The following is a 14518-nucleotide window of genomic DNA, read 5'->3' as shown; positions in this document are numbered from 1 at the left end:
TCCAAGTTCAAGGGAGAGAGAAGCTGTTTGCAAAAAAAAAAAGATAAAGAGAATACAAAGTTAGACATTTTGGGAATGGTAGGGAGAGATGCGTTCTCCCTAGTTCCATCTTTACTATAGTTCTGTTCCTTCATCTTACTTCATGACATCTCACACATCCCTGGTAACTATCCTTGTAGCAACACTTCAAATATGGTGTCTTCCAAAGATGATGCCACAAAACTGTGACATTCTCTTATTTTCCCATTCAGCTACCCAAGAAAAGTCAAGGACAGACCGATCTGTTAGGGAAATGAAGTCATGACAACAAGGAGGCATTTGTATGCAGTATATAGAAGGAAAATAATAGATGACCTTGGTCAAATCATAGATGAACAACATAATTAGTGGTTTCTCTTTCTAGTTTATTGGCAAGGATATTTGACCCCAAGACCACAGAAATGTTTTCTTTACTACACTGACGCCAGTGATATCTGAAATATATCAGTATAGAAAGAAGAAAATATTTACATTACTTGTGAATTTTTTATCTCAGTTAAGAGTTTGAACTTTTTAACTTTAGCAGCTTTATTTCCAATCCAGTTCTAATCAGTAATCCTAAGTTTATGTTCACCAAAAGTATTTAGTAAATTGTGAATGTAAGCAACTTAGAACTTTATATATATATTTATACATACACACACACACATATATATATAATATATGGCAAGTCAAATTACTACCACCATGTCAAACATTACCTCCCCCAGAGCCTAGAAATCGCCTAAGACTTTGATTGCAAGAGCCTTTGGAATTTCCAGTGCCCTCCATACCATTATCCTGCTTCTAGACCAGCCCCTACAGCCGTTAGTGTGGGGTGTAATTGCTGTAGAGAAATGAACTCATCCTTCTCATCACCACCAATACCAACTGCTAACCAACTGTCAATGATAGTCATGTTAACCCAAGAAGCCTGAGAGTGGTAGCATACTCCAAACTGCAGTTCTGACTCCAGTTTAGCCTGTGAAGCCATGATTCTGGGAAGCAATCACTGGGGAAATATGTCCTGACAACTTTTCTTATAAATATCATCACCAAACTTACTGAAGATCCAAAAATGAAAGTTCTTGACATAGAAGTCCTTGGAAATAACACATGACTCAGCATCAGAAAGGGATTATACTTTATGACTAGAAATGACTTGAGTAAATAAAAATTACCATCAGCTTTGTTGCTGCAAGTGGCTGATGCTACTGAAACCATCTCTAGGTGCTCTTTTCCCCTTTTGCTTTCCTTGACAACAGGGACTACCCTATTTTTCCATTTGTACCCTTAGTACTTTAGCATAGTACTTTTCCTATAGTAAATACTTAATTTTTAAATTCACTCATACATAAATATATCCACCTTATCCACATTTTAAACTAAATTTATTAAGCATACCCTAGGTGCAAAGTGGGGCAGTGAGGTAGTATAGTGGATAGAGCCAGGAGCTCTATCCCATGAGCTAAGAACCACTCATTTTTATGAGTTTAACTCTGGCCTGACATTCACTAGCTGTATGACCCTGGGAAAGTCACTTAATCCTATTTACCTCAGTTTTCTCATATGTAAAATGATCTGGAGAAGGAAATTACAAACCACTACAATGTCTTTCTCAAGAAAACTCCAAAAGGAGTCATGGAGAGTTGGACATGACTGAAAAATCACTAAACAACAAGAGATTGAAAATAGGGACATCATTGGAAGACTTTTAATAGAAGTCTAGGTTAAGGTGATGAGGGCCTGACTTAGGATATTAGCTATGTGAGAGGGGAAAGACAAGGCGAGCCTGAAAAAGTAGAATATGAGAGGTGGGGAAAAGGAAAGAATCAAAGATGATTCCAAGGAAAATCTCAGTATCTGGAAAGACTATATCCTCAACAGAACTATTAACTTTATCCTTTAGAAAAGGGATACATTTAGGGAATAGATGAGTTTTGTTCTTGATATGTTGAGTCTGAGATGCCAAAAAATGCCACTGAGGTAGAAATGTACAGCTGATAGTTGAGGATATGAGATTAGGAGCAAAGCGATGAATATGTTTACATTTGGGAGAAATCTACCACAGAGATGATCACTGAACCCATGGTTGCTAATGAAATCGCCAAACTAGTGAGTGTAGGGAAAGAGCCCACAGAAGAATGAATTAGATTTTAGATAGGGAAAAGAATAATCAGAAATATAAATCTCCTGGAGAAGGGGGAAAAAAAACTTTTCATCAGGAGGGTGAAGTCATCCTCCCCAAAACTGATGTCAAGATTTTGAAGAAGAGACAAAAAGCTCATTGCAGAGTCTCAGTTTTGTCAACAAAGTACTCTTATAGGACAGAAGTGAGAACAGGTAGTGGGCTTAAAACTGAAAGATACTTTAAGGAGTGCAATAGAGAAGAAAGGCATTACTATGCAGTGTGAAGCCCAATTAAGATTAGGTAAGTAGTGCAGTGCCTGATCTGGAGTCAGGATGATAAATCTGAGTTCAAATCCGGGTCTCTCACTCATTCACTGCGTGACCCTGGAAAAGTCACTTAATGTTTGCCTCATTTCCTTATCTGTATGATGAATTGGAAAAGGAACTGGAAAACTGCTTCAGTGTCTTTGCCAAAAAATCAAAATAAAGTCATGAAGAGTTATTCTTAATTGAAAACAGCTGAACAACAATATACCCAAATAGAGAACCCAGAGGACATTTGTGTTATTTTTTGGAGACATTAGTACATAAGTGTAAAAGAGGCAGTTGAGTTTGAGTGATGATAAAACGTTAGTCTATCATTTTGATCAGAAGCAGGTTTGCAACTTAACCTTTTGAAAACAAAAACTATTATGTAACAATTAACAATGGTGATAAATGAGTTAAAAATGTATATTTTAAAGTGGTTCATACATGCCTAGTATTGTATTAAGCACCATGGATGCAAATAAAGACAAAACCAGTCCTACTTTTAAGGAGCTCACATTCTAATGTGGGGAAGACAACACAATTAGTAGGATTCAATAGCATTAGCGTATGTGTAGCTCACCTCTGGCCAGATTCCTCAAGCACAACAGGCCAGTGAACCATGCCATGTAGAGCTGTCTCCCATTCCCCCTCTCCTACCTTCCCCCTGGAACACTGATTTACAAGCTCCACTCTTGTATTAGGGAAATCTAACCTCCTTTAAGGCTGACCTCCATACGTCAGCTACCAAGTCCAAATTCTGTTTAGTATTATCGCCGTCAATTCCTATCCCTCCTTTTGAAGATTTGTAGACCTGGGCCCCTCCAGTCTCCCGGCTGCCATGGTAGATATGACTATTCATAACATTTAACAAGCACATAGTCACCAACTATAATTCTACCAGTTAAGATGAAGAACTATTGAACCTTCCCACTGGCAACCTCCCGTCATTCAACCTGTCATTGAGCAATTATGAATAAATCAGATGAACTTAAAACACAAGTTGATATATCTTTAAAAAAAATCTTAGAATTGAGGCTACATTCTTGAATATTTATCATTTTATTGTATCTGTGTGTTCCTCCTGATGACTGGAGTTCCTGTTGTCTCCTTTAGTATGAAACTCCAGAGCCTGTTAACTGCAGGTTATCCACAACTGGTTGGTTATCTGGGATTTAGTTGTATGTATACTTGTGTGGCCCCATTTCCTCAGATCAGGCAAGAGGGGGAACTTTACATGGTAGTGAGGCAGAAAACAAATTTTCTTGTATACTAAATCACTTTCTAGAATATCAATAAACCAGAGAGTTAGATAAACAATTATGAGACTTGTCTGTGTTTCCTGAATTCCTGAACCTAACTAGTACACCAAAGGGTAGCTATCATTTGTCCCAAATTTAAACAATTTCTGTTCTGAGGGTTTAGCTTTCTATAATCAGCTCTTTTCTCAAAAGTGGGAAATAGACCCTTCTGTAGGAGTAAGAAGAATTAAGATCATCACTCAGATGACTAAAGCACTCTTTCAAAAAATACTTCAGAAGTTGTTTTGAAATAAAGACAACTGTAATACAAAAAAGATGCCATTTAATGTACAATCAAAAGGCTCATTAAGTACATAGAACAACAGTGCTCAAAGATAATCACATCTGTCATTCTATCCTTAAAAACTTAAATTATCTAATAAAAGTTACCACAGGACAGTTGGACCTATACTTGAATATATACAATATTTTACAGTAAGTTAAAGCACTCTAAAAGGTTTTCATAAAATTAGACATTTACAATAATCCAGAGAATTCAAACTTTGTTTTATACTTTGAAATAAAAGTACAATTGTTTACACATTTCAAAAAGTATCATTTGCTAGATGTTGGCTTCGTTTGGAAATCCAGTTGCCTAACTGAAGATAAAAAAAATGTAAACAATTTTAAACATCAAAATTGATAAATATTCTTTGGGGACAATACACTACTTCATGTGTGTCTGTGTGTATATGTTTAAAGTGCTTTGTATTTATGTTTTATACTTTCCATAACTTTATAGTGGAAAGTCAAGTCAAAGTGATCACTGATAATAAAATACTAATTTTCTGTCTTTAAAAATGTTCTCCAACTCTTTATATTCCATATTCAGAAAGGAGATTTTATCTTGCAAAATTATAACTTAAAATTCAACTCTGGAGCGATTGAGCAATTAATGATATTTATTCCTGTTAAGGTGACCTCCGTTTTTGAATTGGTGAAAATGTCCTACTTTTTTTCCATTTTAATTTGTTATTTGACTCTTTGAGAAAATGAAAATAAGATTTGTACGAGTCACTGTGATTGAAAAATGAAAAAAGAAAAATTATACATTTAGTTTCAATGATTCCCTAATTTAGCCTTGCACATTGTGGCTGAAAAAAATTATTTAAAATAATTTTTAATTACCAGTACATCCTGAATGGACATAGAAAAAATTGCAATGTTTTAGTAAACGTTTCTTTAACCTTTTTGAAACCTTTTTTTTGTATCATTTCAGTTTTACCTTTTTAAAGTCACTTTAAAAGATTTAGTAAAATGTCAGATAACTTCACAATTTACTACTGAATTGCTGTTTGTCTATCTTAAGCTATAACCATATTGACCTCCATTTTGAAAAGAAATTAGCAAACTAAAAATCATTCTAATCAAGTAAAATAATGGAAAAAACTATAAATCTCTGACATTCTTTTACTGTGGTTTGATGAAACATTGTACTATTCTATTATATTTTTCTCTTGTTTTTAAAGCAATTTATGGTGAAACTTTTTTAAGCACTTCAAGTAGGATACTTGAAAAGTTTAACATCTTGGAATAAAATCAGAAATTTTTAATGATTATATATTTCAAAATAATATCTTCTCATTCGTAGGATTTAACTTAATCTGAAACAATAAAAGGAGTAAACAGTTTAAAGTGCTGTTTACTTTGTCTATAAGTGGACTTACATTCATTTTTATAGAAACTGGAATTTTACATGGTGAGTGCTACCATAATTCAAGTTTTACTATCTTTTCACAATAAACCTTAATTTCAGAACTTGAAGAAAATAATTGAAAGCCTTTTAAAGATTTAACTTAAAATTTGATCTGTAAAGCAGAGATTGGCTAAATGTAAGCTTCTTCCAGCAACAAAAGAAACTGATATGAAAGGCTCCAAAAATATTTAGTGCTCAGATTATTGCAATATTTTATATTTCTTGCTTATTTTCATGTATTGATGTGGACTGCTATCTCTGGACTAGTGAAAATTTATTTTAACATAGAAAATGGATACATATAACCAGTTCCCAATACCCCATTAATAAAGTTTTTTGACACTTGAGTACACTAACTTAATACTGATGGCAAAACAATGGAAACAATCATTATAAAACTATAAACCTTTGCTTTTATAGAAAGGGAAGATGCCTATTTTAGGTTTTAGAATTTCTAGTCCGTTGTTCAAAAACTATTTTTAATATATTTACATGATATATGAGAAAAATTCTTTTTGCACCTGAGTTGAAAAAATTCATTCACAGGTCTTTGAAGAACCTAGAATTAGTATGAATCAAGAGCTGTGTAGATGATCATATATTTAAAACACAAACATATATTCAACACATAGAATTTCTCTTTTAAAAAAAACTCTTGACATTAAGTAAATGCAATGTTAAAGGCAAAAGACCCACCCCTCTTTACTACTAGTAATAAGATTTCTGTCTGAAAGTTCTTACTAAGACAATTGGAATTTTAGGACCTCTAGGAAGGTAACTAGAGCTATCTACCCTTTTTTGGCCAAAAGTTGGCCTCTTTATAGTTTAAGGTAGTCAGTAGGTCATGAAATCTCTCATTCCCTTGCCCTAAGCCGTCCAACTGGGAGATAAAACACCTGCTAATGAAGGCCACTCTTTGTGCAGACTGTAAGGATTGGCTTGGCAGAAGTATGTCTGCTATCCTTTGGACCTTTTTCTGAGGACACCAAGGATACCAGATACTACACAGGACACTGTAGAACTACATGGATTTCATACTGAAGCTCACTACTCACCGTGAGGGGTGGTGTACAAAAGACGTTTAAATACCACTGAACTTGGCTCTCTACCTGGACTCAAGTCATTTGTACTTTTGAAAGACTGTAATTGAATAGTTTATTCTCAGACCTATTTTTATTTTGAATGATTTGTTTTAGATTCTTAAGTTTATTATTCTACATTCTAAATTCTGTTACTTCCAAAGCTAAATTTGGCCACATACTCTTCCATTCTCGTTAGATATGGCTGCTTAATACTGTTTTCTAAGGTATCTTCAATGAGCAATAACCAGAAAGTTTTGTCAGCTGTTTTGTAACCATCCTCCAAATTGTATTTGAATGGGTACATTTTGGAGGTGGGGAAAAACCTATCACAGCTACAAAACCCAAGTTTCAAAACACTTTCCTGAGTGACAAACTGTAAGGGAAACCCATATTATATCTTTTATGAAGAAAAATATCACATTCTTTGTATGCAGAATCAGTCAACTAAAGGTTGAATGCTTTTCTCAATTGCAAAATGGCTTCTGGATATTTAGGTGGAAAGAATAGCAAATGGAACAACTTGATTTTAATTTCGTTGTTCTAAATAAATTCAATTAACAGAAGAATAGCAAAAGACTAACTAAATTTCTTCAGTTTGCTACATTTATGTCCTAGCCAAAAAAAAAAAAAAAAAAAGTAGTAGTACCAGAAGTACTTAGTTGGTACTGTATAGCAACTCTTTGGCAAACCTAGTGAAATTTAGTTTAGTTTCTCTTATTTACAGAAGCTTATTTACATAGCTAACTAAAAATGTTCAAAATTATTAATTTTTGAAGTGATATTTGAAATGTGCAAATATACTATTTAAATTTTCTGCTCTGGTGAGTTCTGTGGTTCCAGGACAAGGAGCAAGATCTCTTATTATGAACCAATACTTTAACACAAATACATTTCCTTCAATCGTTCCCCAAGTCAAAAGTGCATGTTCAATATAAGCATGTTAAACATGAAGGTATAAAACAGAACATTTCATAGGCAACACTGCAGTGGATTTTAAATTCAGTTCAAATAATGAAGAGAAAGTTGCTAGCATAACAGATCTGGAACAAGTTCCTGGGGGTTATGCAAGGAATCATCAAAACGAAATCGTTTGGAAACCGTACTAATGTCCTCAGGAATATTCTCTTTATCTTCTCGATCTCCACAGGTTCCATTACAAGTAGATTTAGTGGTTTTGTCTTCTGAGTTTCTGACTGTGTGCTCTTGAGTTTGAGAAGAACAGGAAGTTTCTTCAGGATGAAACAAGTCCACAAAATCCCTTTGCTGGAGCCAAGGATGAGACAAACAGTCTTCTGCTGTTGGTCTGTCCCTGTAAATGAAAGGAAGAAGGCTGTTCTCAGTTCTCTGGACTTTGTTTTTGAAACAAGACTTAATCTGGAAAGACTAGTCCTAATCTCTCAATAAGAATGTTTGATCCTAATCTTGAGTCTACATTCACAACATTAGAATGTGTACAGTTTTTTTCTTGCCATGGCATTTACAGTATTTCTTAATAGACTTGGTGATTAAGATCAGAAAGTAGAAAATGTTCTGCGTTCTCCTTGTGTGAAAAAAGCTCCTTAATTATGACATTAGGCAAAAATATCTTTATTAGCATCATATTGCCAACCTGTAGCTAGATGAACTGATTTTAAACAAAAAAGTAAGTATTAAAAGAAATCCATATACTGAGAATTTCCTTGACACTTACAACCAATTACTATGTCAAATTTTAGATTCCTTTCATTTAAGTGCATTGCATCTAATCACACTGTCATTTAGAAAAATAATTTTTAGCTAACTCTCAATTTTTTTAATGTAAGATATATATGTATGTGAGAGGCAGCAAGGAGCTTTGACTCAGAAATACCTGGAAATCTCTCTCAATATTTAATAATTGTATGAACCTGAATGAGTTACATAACCTTTGTGCACTTCAGGTATCTTCATGAAACTATAATCTACACCTATGATATTCATACTTTGAGTTCCCAAACCAATCCAACTGAAAATCTGAGATATACTATATGTTGTTTACATGTGTGCATACATATAAAATGTCAAAAATAATAAAACAATGTTTTTAAGATATTTGAGTTAAACCTTTTATTTCTACAGTCTTAACAATTTATCTGAATTAATGAGAGTATGTATGTATATCCTCTGTTTATCAAATAGCAAACTTATTGATAATCATTGATTATATTACTTACTCTGGATTTTTTACTAAAAGACACTGAATAAAGTCTTTGGCCAGCTGTGAGACTGATGAAAACATTTCTTCAGAATAATCCACATTGACTTGGGAAATATTGAGGTATGTTTCTTGATTGTCTTCTCCCACAAATGGAGATGTATGCATTAATAACATGTATGTGATTATGCCAACATTCCTGAAAAAGTATCAGAAAAGAAACAATTCCTTAGCTTGTCATTCAGGGCCCTGTGTGACCTATCTATTCTCTCTATGAGGCCTGGATCTATAGTCAAGAAACTGGGGGTGCTCATGTCTGGCCACAACATTAGCAGTTTTCAAGGAACAAGCTCTCAATTAATGAGTCATGTTTATAGTCTTAGCCTATACTATTTTCCCCTTCTATGCTATGGTCTAGCTAAAACATAATACTTACAATCTTCTGGATATGTCTAGAGCTTTCCTAGCTCTGTGCCTTTGTTCATATCATTTACCTAGGTTGTAATTTCTTACCCTAACCCCTTTCCTTTGCCTTTTTAAAACCTTGAATATTTCAAAGTCACATTCAGATGACACCTCCCCCCCTCCAGTTAACTGTGATCCCTACTCAGAAATTATCTTTTTTTTTTTTTAACTCTGCTTTTGCACCTGCCTCTCTTATTCTGATACATTCAATTCTATACTATAGTTACTATGTGCACGGAAGCAAGGACAGATCAGGACAGGATCAGCCAGTGGCTAATAGTCCAGTTTGATGGTAACCTACAATGGGTAAGGGGAACAATATGAAAAAAGACAGGAAATATAAAGTGAAGCCAAATGAGGAGGATCTTGAATTCCAGGCTAAGGAGTCTGTGGCTTATTCTGATGATAATAGGGTTCCACCAAAGGAATTTGAACAGTTTCACAGTAATGTGATTAGATTTCTCCATTAAAAACTTTACTGTGATAGCAACATGAAGACTGGAACTCATTACAAAGAGGGAGGCAACTGAGAGGGTCATCACAATAAGTTAGGTGAGACATAATAAGGTAGTGTTTGAGAGCATTGGCAAAGTGTGAGAAAAGGAGAAGAGTAGAAGTGATTATTTTAAGGGACTTAGCAGTTGATTAAATGTAGGATGTAGAGGAAAGATATGACTGAGGTTTTGAGCTTACGTAACAGAAAATAGTGGCAGTGCCATCAACAGAAATAAGAAAGTTAGAAGGGGGAAAAGTTTGGAAAAAGATGGATTCAATTTTGAACTTGTTGAGTTAAAGGTGTCAACAGACAAGTGGAGTTGAGTAAGCAGATGAAAACTCAGGAATGCTTTCTGCCTCCATATAATGTATGTATTATCCATATTTATGACTTAAGTTTGCTGTCAGAAAATGATAAAAATGATAAAATTTATATAATATTGGGAAATTTTTTTCCAGTGCTTAATGTGGCTGTTTGGATCAATTAATATGTAGAATCATTTTTTTAAATCTCATGTAGCAAATGATTCTTCAACATCAAGAACAGCTAATCACCCTTAGTATTGACTCTTCCCAAAAGACATCAAAACAATTGCCTTTCTGCATTAAATATGTAATCCACATTAGAAAACTTGCAATGAAAAAAGATTACAACAGAAAAAAATATTAAAATGGTTAAGATAAAAAATATTAAGATACTAACAAAAACTTACCACATGTCTGTTGCTGTGGTAATAGGATCATAGTTCAACACTTCTGGAGCTGAAAAGTAAAAATCAAATTAAATTTTTAATTACTTAATATTTAAATTACTTTTTAAATGTTTTCGTATTTGTTTTTGATTTTGAAAAGACTGGGAATTCATGATATTTAACATTTTTAATGCAGTGTCAAGCATGCAATTGGCTGATAATCAAAAATATTTGCTCAATGAATAATTGCTCAAAGAAGTCCAAAGCACACCAGTATTTTTAGGATGACTTTTGGTTGAGGAGTAAAATTTCACTAGTCCAAGACTACATGCATCTCTTTTGAAGCTGCTAGAAAATAGTGGCCTGCTAGCCCCACTGCCCCTTTCAAAACAGCTATCTTCCTTCCATTCAAAAGAGTACAGCAGTGAACTGAAGCCTTCAATAGCTGCTCCTCAGAAAGATTAGGTGGGTCTAACCAGTCTTGAACTCTACACTTTTAAAACTTTCTGATGGAGCCATTTGTTACAGCTGGACTCTACTTTTCACCTGTTATCGGTTTTGTTGATCTACACTGTTGACTTTCTCTCCATTTTCAGATCCCAGAACTTATCTGCCAATTGCTATGCTATCAAAAAGGGACATGCCTTTTACTTCTCTAGCCACTTTCAGATCAAACTTAACACCTAGTATTGAATTCTTCCTTATTGTCAGACAGTTCTACCTTTGGGACTGTTCTGCCTAAAAGACATCGTGAGCTTTTTTTTTCTGGTAACTATCTCAATATCATTAAGTCCCAAATTTATTCTTGATCTGTTGTTGGCTAGATGGCTCATGGTGCTGACTAACAGTAGAAAACTTCAGTCAGCATCAAGGAAGAGTCCTGGAAAATATACTGAGTAAATATATACTGGAAATAGATATTCCAAATAATTCTCTCTATACCACTAGCAAGTTATTTCTTTTTACTATGTACTTATTTATTTATTTATTTAATTTAGCAATAGAAAGTAAAGGGAAAATTCTTACCCAGGTATTCGGGAGTTCCCATTATCTCTCTCAATTCACATGCATTCCCTATTTTCCGAGACATTCCAAAATCTACAATTTTTATATCTCCAAGTGGAGAAATGCTGCTTAATAAGATATTTTGAGGCTGCAAGAAAATAGAAATAGTATTAATGTGCTACTTAAAAACTTATTCTTTATTAAAACCACTGATAATCAAGGCAAGAAACAAATAAAAATTGAATTCATTAGATTTTAGAATCACTTAAATTATACATATAAACCTAAACTTATAGTTCATAGTTAAAGTTCAGGTTTTATTACAAATACTTTTATAAAGGAAAATTATAACACTAAATCTTCCAGATTCAAATCATTTGTAGGTTTTATTTTTGTTTGTGACTAGACCTGTAATTTCATGATGTAAGGAACTATTATAGCTGGTTCAGTGGATAGTGCATTGGGCCTGGAGTTGAGAAGACCCTGTGACTCTGACTAAGTCACCTAATGTCTTATTTGCTTTGGAAACAGTTAGATTGGATAGGGTACTGGGCCTTCAGTTAGAAAAACCAAGTTCAAATCCAGTTCCAGACACTTATTAGTTGGGTGACTGTAGACAAGTAAATCTCTGCATTAAACCACTGGAGAAGGGAATGGCAAACCACTTTAGTATCTTTGCCAAAAAAAAAACAAAACAAAACAAAAAAACAAATATTTGGACAGCACTGGCATGTTATGATCTTTGAGGTCATGAAGGATTGGACATGACTGAACAAACTTCCACTACTAGGACGGGTCAAATCAGTAAGTGCTCTGGAACTGTAGAGAACTGATTGCCTGGGGGACTATGAGATTACCCAAGGTGATATAACCAGTAAACACTAAAGATAGAATTTTACCCCAGAGACCTTCTGAGACCTAATCTCTTGTGCCATACTGTTTCTTGTATGTTCTTTTTTTTAAAGTTCATAATTAAATAATTCATGTTCTTACCTAGATATTCAGGAGTTTCCATTGTCTCTCATAAAAATATCACACTATTTAAGTTGTGGGATTTAATATGCTACATTTCTATTTTAGCAATCATGAAATGATACAATGCTATTACTTATGTAATAGAAATTTGATCACACTTACTACTTCATTGATCTAATAGTGTCAGGATGAGAAGAGCCCCCAGTAGACAACTTTCCTAGAAAGCTCTTCTCATCTCTCCCAGAACTAATATTTCTCTATTACAACTATTTTAATTGCAAGCTTTCTAATGCAAATTTTGAAACTCAAGATGGAGAGAAGATTGTTTGGGTGTCTGTTGGGAAGTGTCATATTAAAGCAAAATGTAACATTTTGAGACATGTAACACATGTAAAATAAAGAATCTTACTGTGAAAAAATAAATGTGGGTTAAACAGAGCCATTTCTTTATGATTCAGGGTCACCACAAGGAACAGCAATTATTTCACTATTCTGTATTTTCCATTATTCAGGGGCTATAAAGGCATCGAAGTCTATGTCTTTCTGTGCTGACAGAGTACCAGATGCAAAGTGCTATTATTTTTAGTGGCTACTTTTTATAATTTTTCTCTTTTCCCTATCCGGTCTTCAGGATGTCTAGCTCATTCTCTTAATCTGTTACATTTAATCTGTTGCTATAACCACTAATTTTTTCCAAAGGGCTCTTCCAGCCTAACTAATTCAGATCAGCTAATTTATAAATTAACATAAACCTGTGAGGCTTTAATTTTCTTACAGGAAAGAGAATAACATATAATGATTTTTGAAATAATCTCATGGTTAAACTGAGTGCTTAATATAGACATAGGAATAGGATTATGCAATATATGTCAAAAAGCACATTAAAATTGTAGGATGCTAACATATTAATTGAACTTGATAGCTGAGGACTAGACAGGAACAGAAACACTGCATGTTAACAAGTTACCTTCAAATCAAGGTGCACAATATTGTTGTGATGTAGATAAGAAACTCCTTCTAATATTTGTCTAATAAGCCTGATGATATCATTTTCCGAGACCATTTCAACTAGGTCAGGTAAGCATAGGTTGAAAATTTCTCCACCTGCAGCACTGAAAGAAAATCCAAATTATATCAGACTGAACATTTTTATTTTAACTTATCTGAAATATTTTTAGAATGCAATTTTTACTGAAACAAGTAATTTATGTTTTATATTTTAAAACATTAGTTATTTAGCCAGCACATCATTTAATATACTGAAAAGAAATGCATAAATTTAATGAGAAAGAAAAGAACAAGAATGTTTATTGTGGAAATTATTTATAAAAATTTGAGGTTTAAAAGCCAATGCTATTCTGATAATCTGCCTTTCTCTTATAAATAAAGTACCAAAGGCCAGTTAATAATCAATGTATTATTTTTGTTGCTTTTCACTAGATGATCTGAAATATGTTTACATAATTTCTAAAATTTAAGATGACTTTATGTACAATGTCTTGGTTATTTATGCAGATCATCCATGACGCCAGAATAAAGAGAAAGAACTACTATTGACTCATTTAAAAAATCAAATTAAAATACTTTCATAGTCTATAACACAAATTGCAACCACAAATCAAACACATTTCTTGTAATTATTTTTAGTTAATTTGATTGCTAAACACAGCAGAATCAGATAATCAAGTCTCTAAATATCTGATCCAAAATTTATCTGTATTGATAAACATCTGGCAAATTCATATGCCATGTTCAAATAATTAGCTAATATTCTGATGCAACACTAAGTTTCTAAAAAAGCAAAAAGTCTGATGCACCACTAAGTTTCTAAAAAAGCAAAAAGTCCGAGAGAGAGAGAGAGAAAGAGAGAGAGAGGTATTCATTTATATATGTGAATATATTTAAGACTGTCTATCTGGCCAGTACCTATCTTCCTGGATTCCTTAAGCCTTCTAAAATAGCTCTTACTGTAGACATAACTTGTTTTATCCAAAAGGAGTCTCAGTGGTGAAGTATCAGATTAGTAGATGATATCAGATAATGATAATGATCATGGCCAAAGAGTTTATGACCAATATATTGTAATAAGTTGGCTAACCATATGAAAAGAACACTTGTAATGTTTTTAGAAGTTATAAGGAAGCAGAAAAGATGGAGAAAACCAGACATAAGAGAATAAG

General features: G+C 33.5%; 1 protein-coding gene across 1 annotated transcript in view; it reads right to left on the bottom strand.

The window, feature by feature from the left end:
- Nucleotides 1–4021: 4021 nt before the first annotated feature.
- STK17B (serine/threonine kinase 17b) overlaps nucleotides 4022–14518 on the bottom strand; it is a 37079-nt gene continuing 26582 nt past the window's right edge. The window contains exons 4-8 of the mRNA XM_051985972.1: nucleotides 13306–13450; nucleotides 11385–11511; nucleotides 10380–10428; nucleotides 8726–8905; nucleotides 4022–7842 (exon numbers count right to left, since the gene is read on the bottom strand). Of these exons, the coding sequence (XP_051841932.1) occupies nucleotides 7560–7842; nucleotides 8726–8905; nucleotides 10380–10428; nucleotides 11385–11511; nucleotides 13306–13450 (784 nt within the window). The 3' untranslated portion in view covers nucleotides 4022–7559. The remainder of the gene's footprint in view (nucleotides 7843–8725; nucleotides 8906–10379; nucleotides 10429–11384; nucleotides 11512–13305; nucleotides 13451–14518) is intronic.

This window comes from Antechinus flavipes, chromosome 3 (genome assembly GCF_016432865.1).
Source record: "Antechinus flavipes isolate AdamAnt ecotype Samford, QLD, Australia chromosome 3, AdamAnt_v2, whole genome shotgun sequence".
In the NCBI taxonomy this organism is placed as follows: Eukaryota; Metazoa; Chordata; class Mammalia; order Dasyuromorphia; family Dasyuridae; genus Antechinus; species Antechinus flavipes.
The sequence above is the reverse complement of the archived record's forward strand: the minus strand, read 5'-3'. Positions and strand labels throughout refer to the sequence as shown.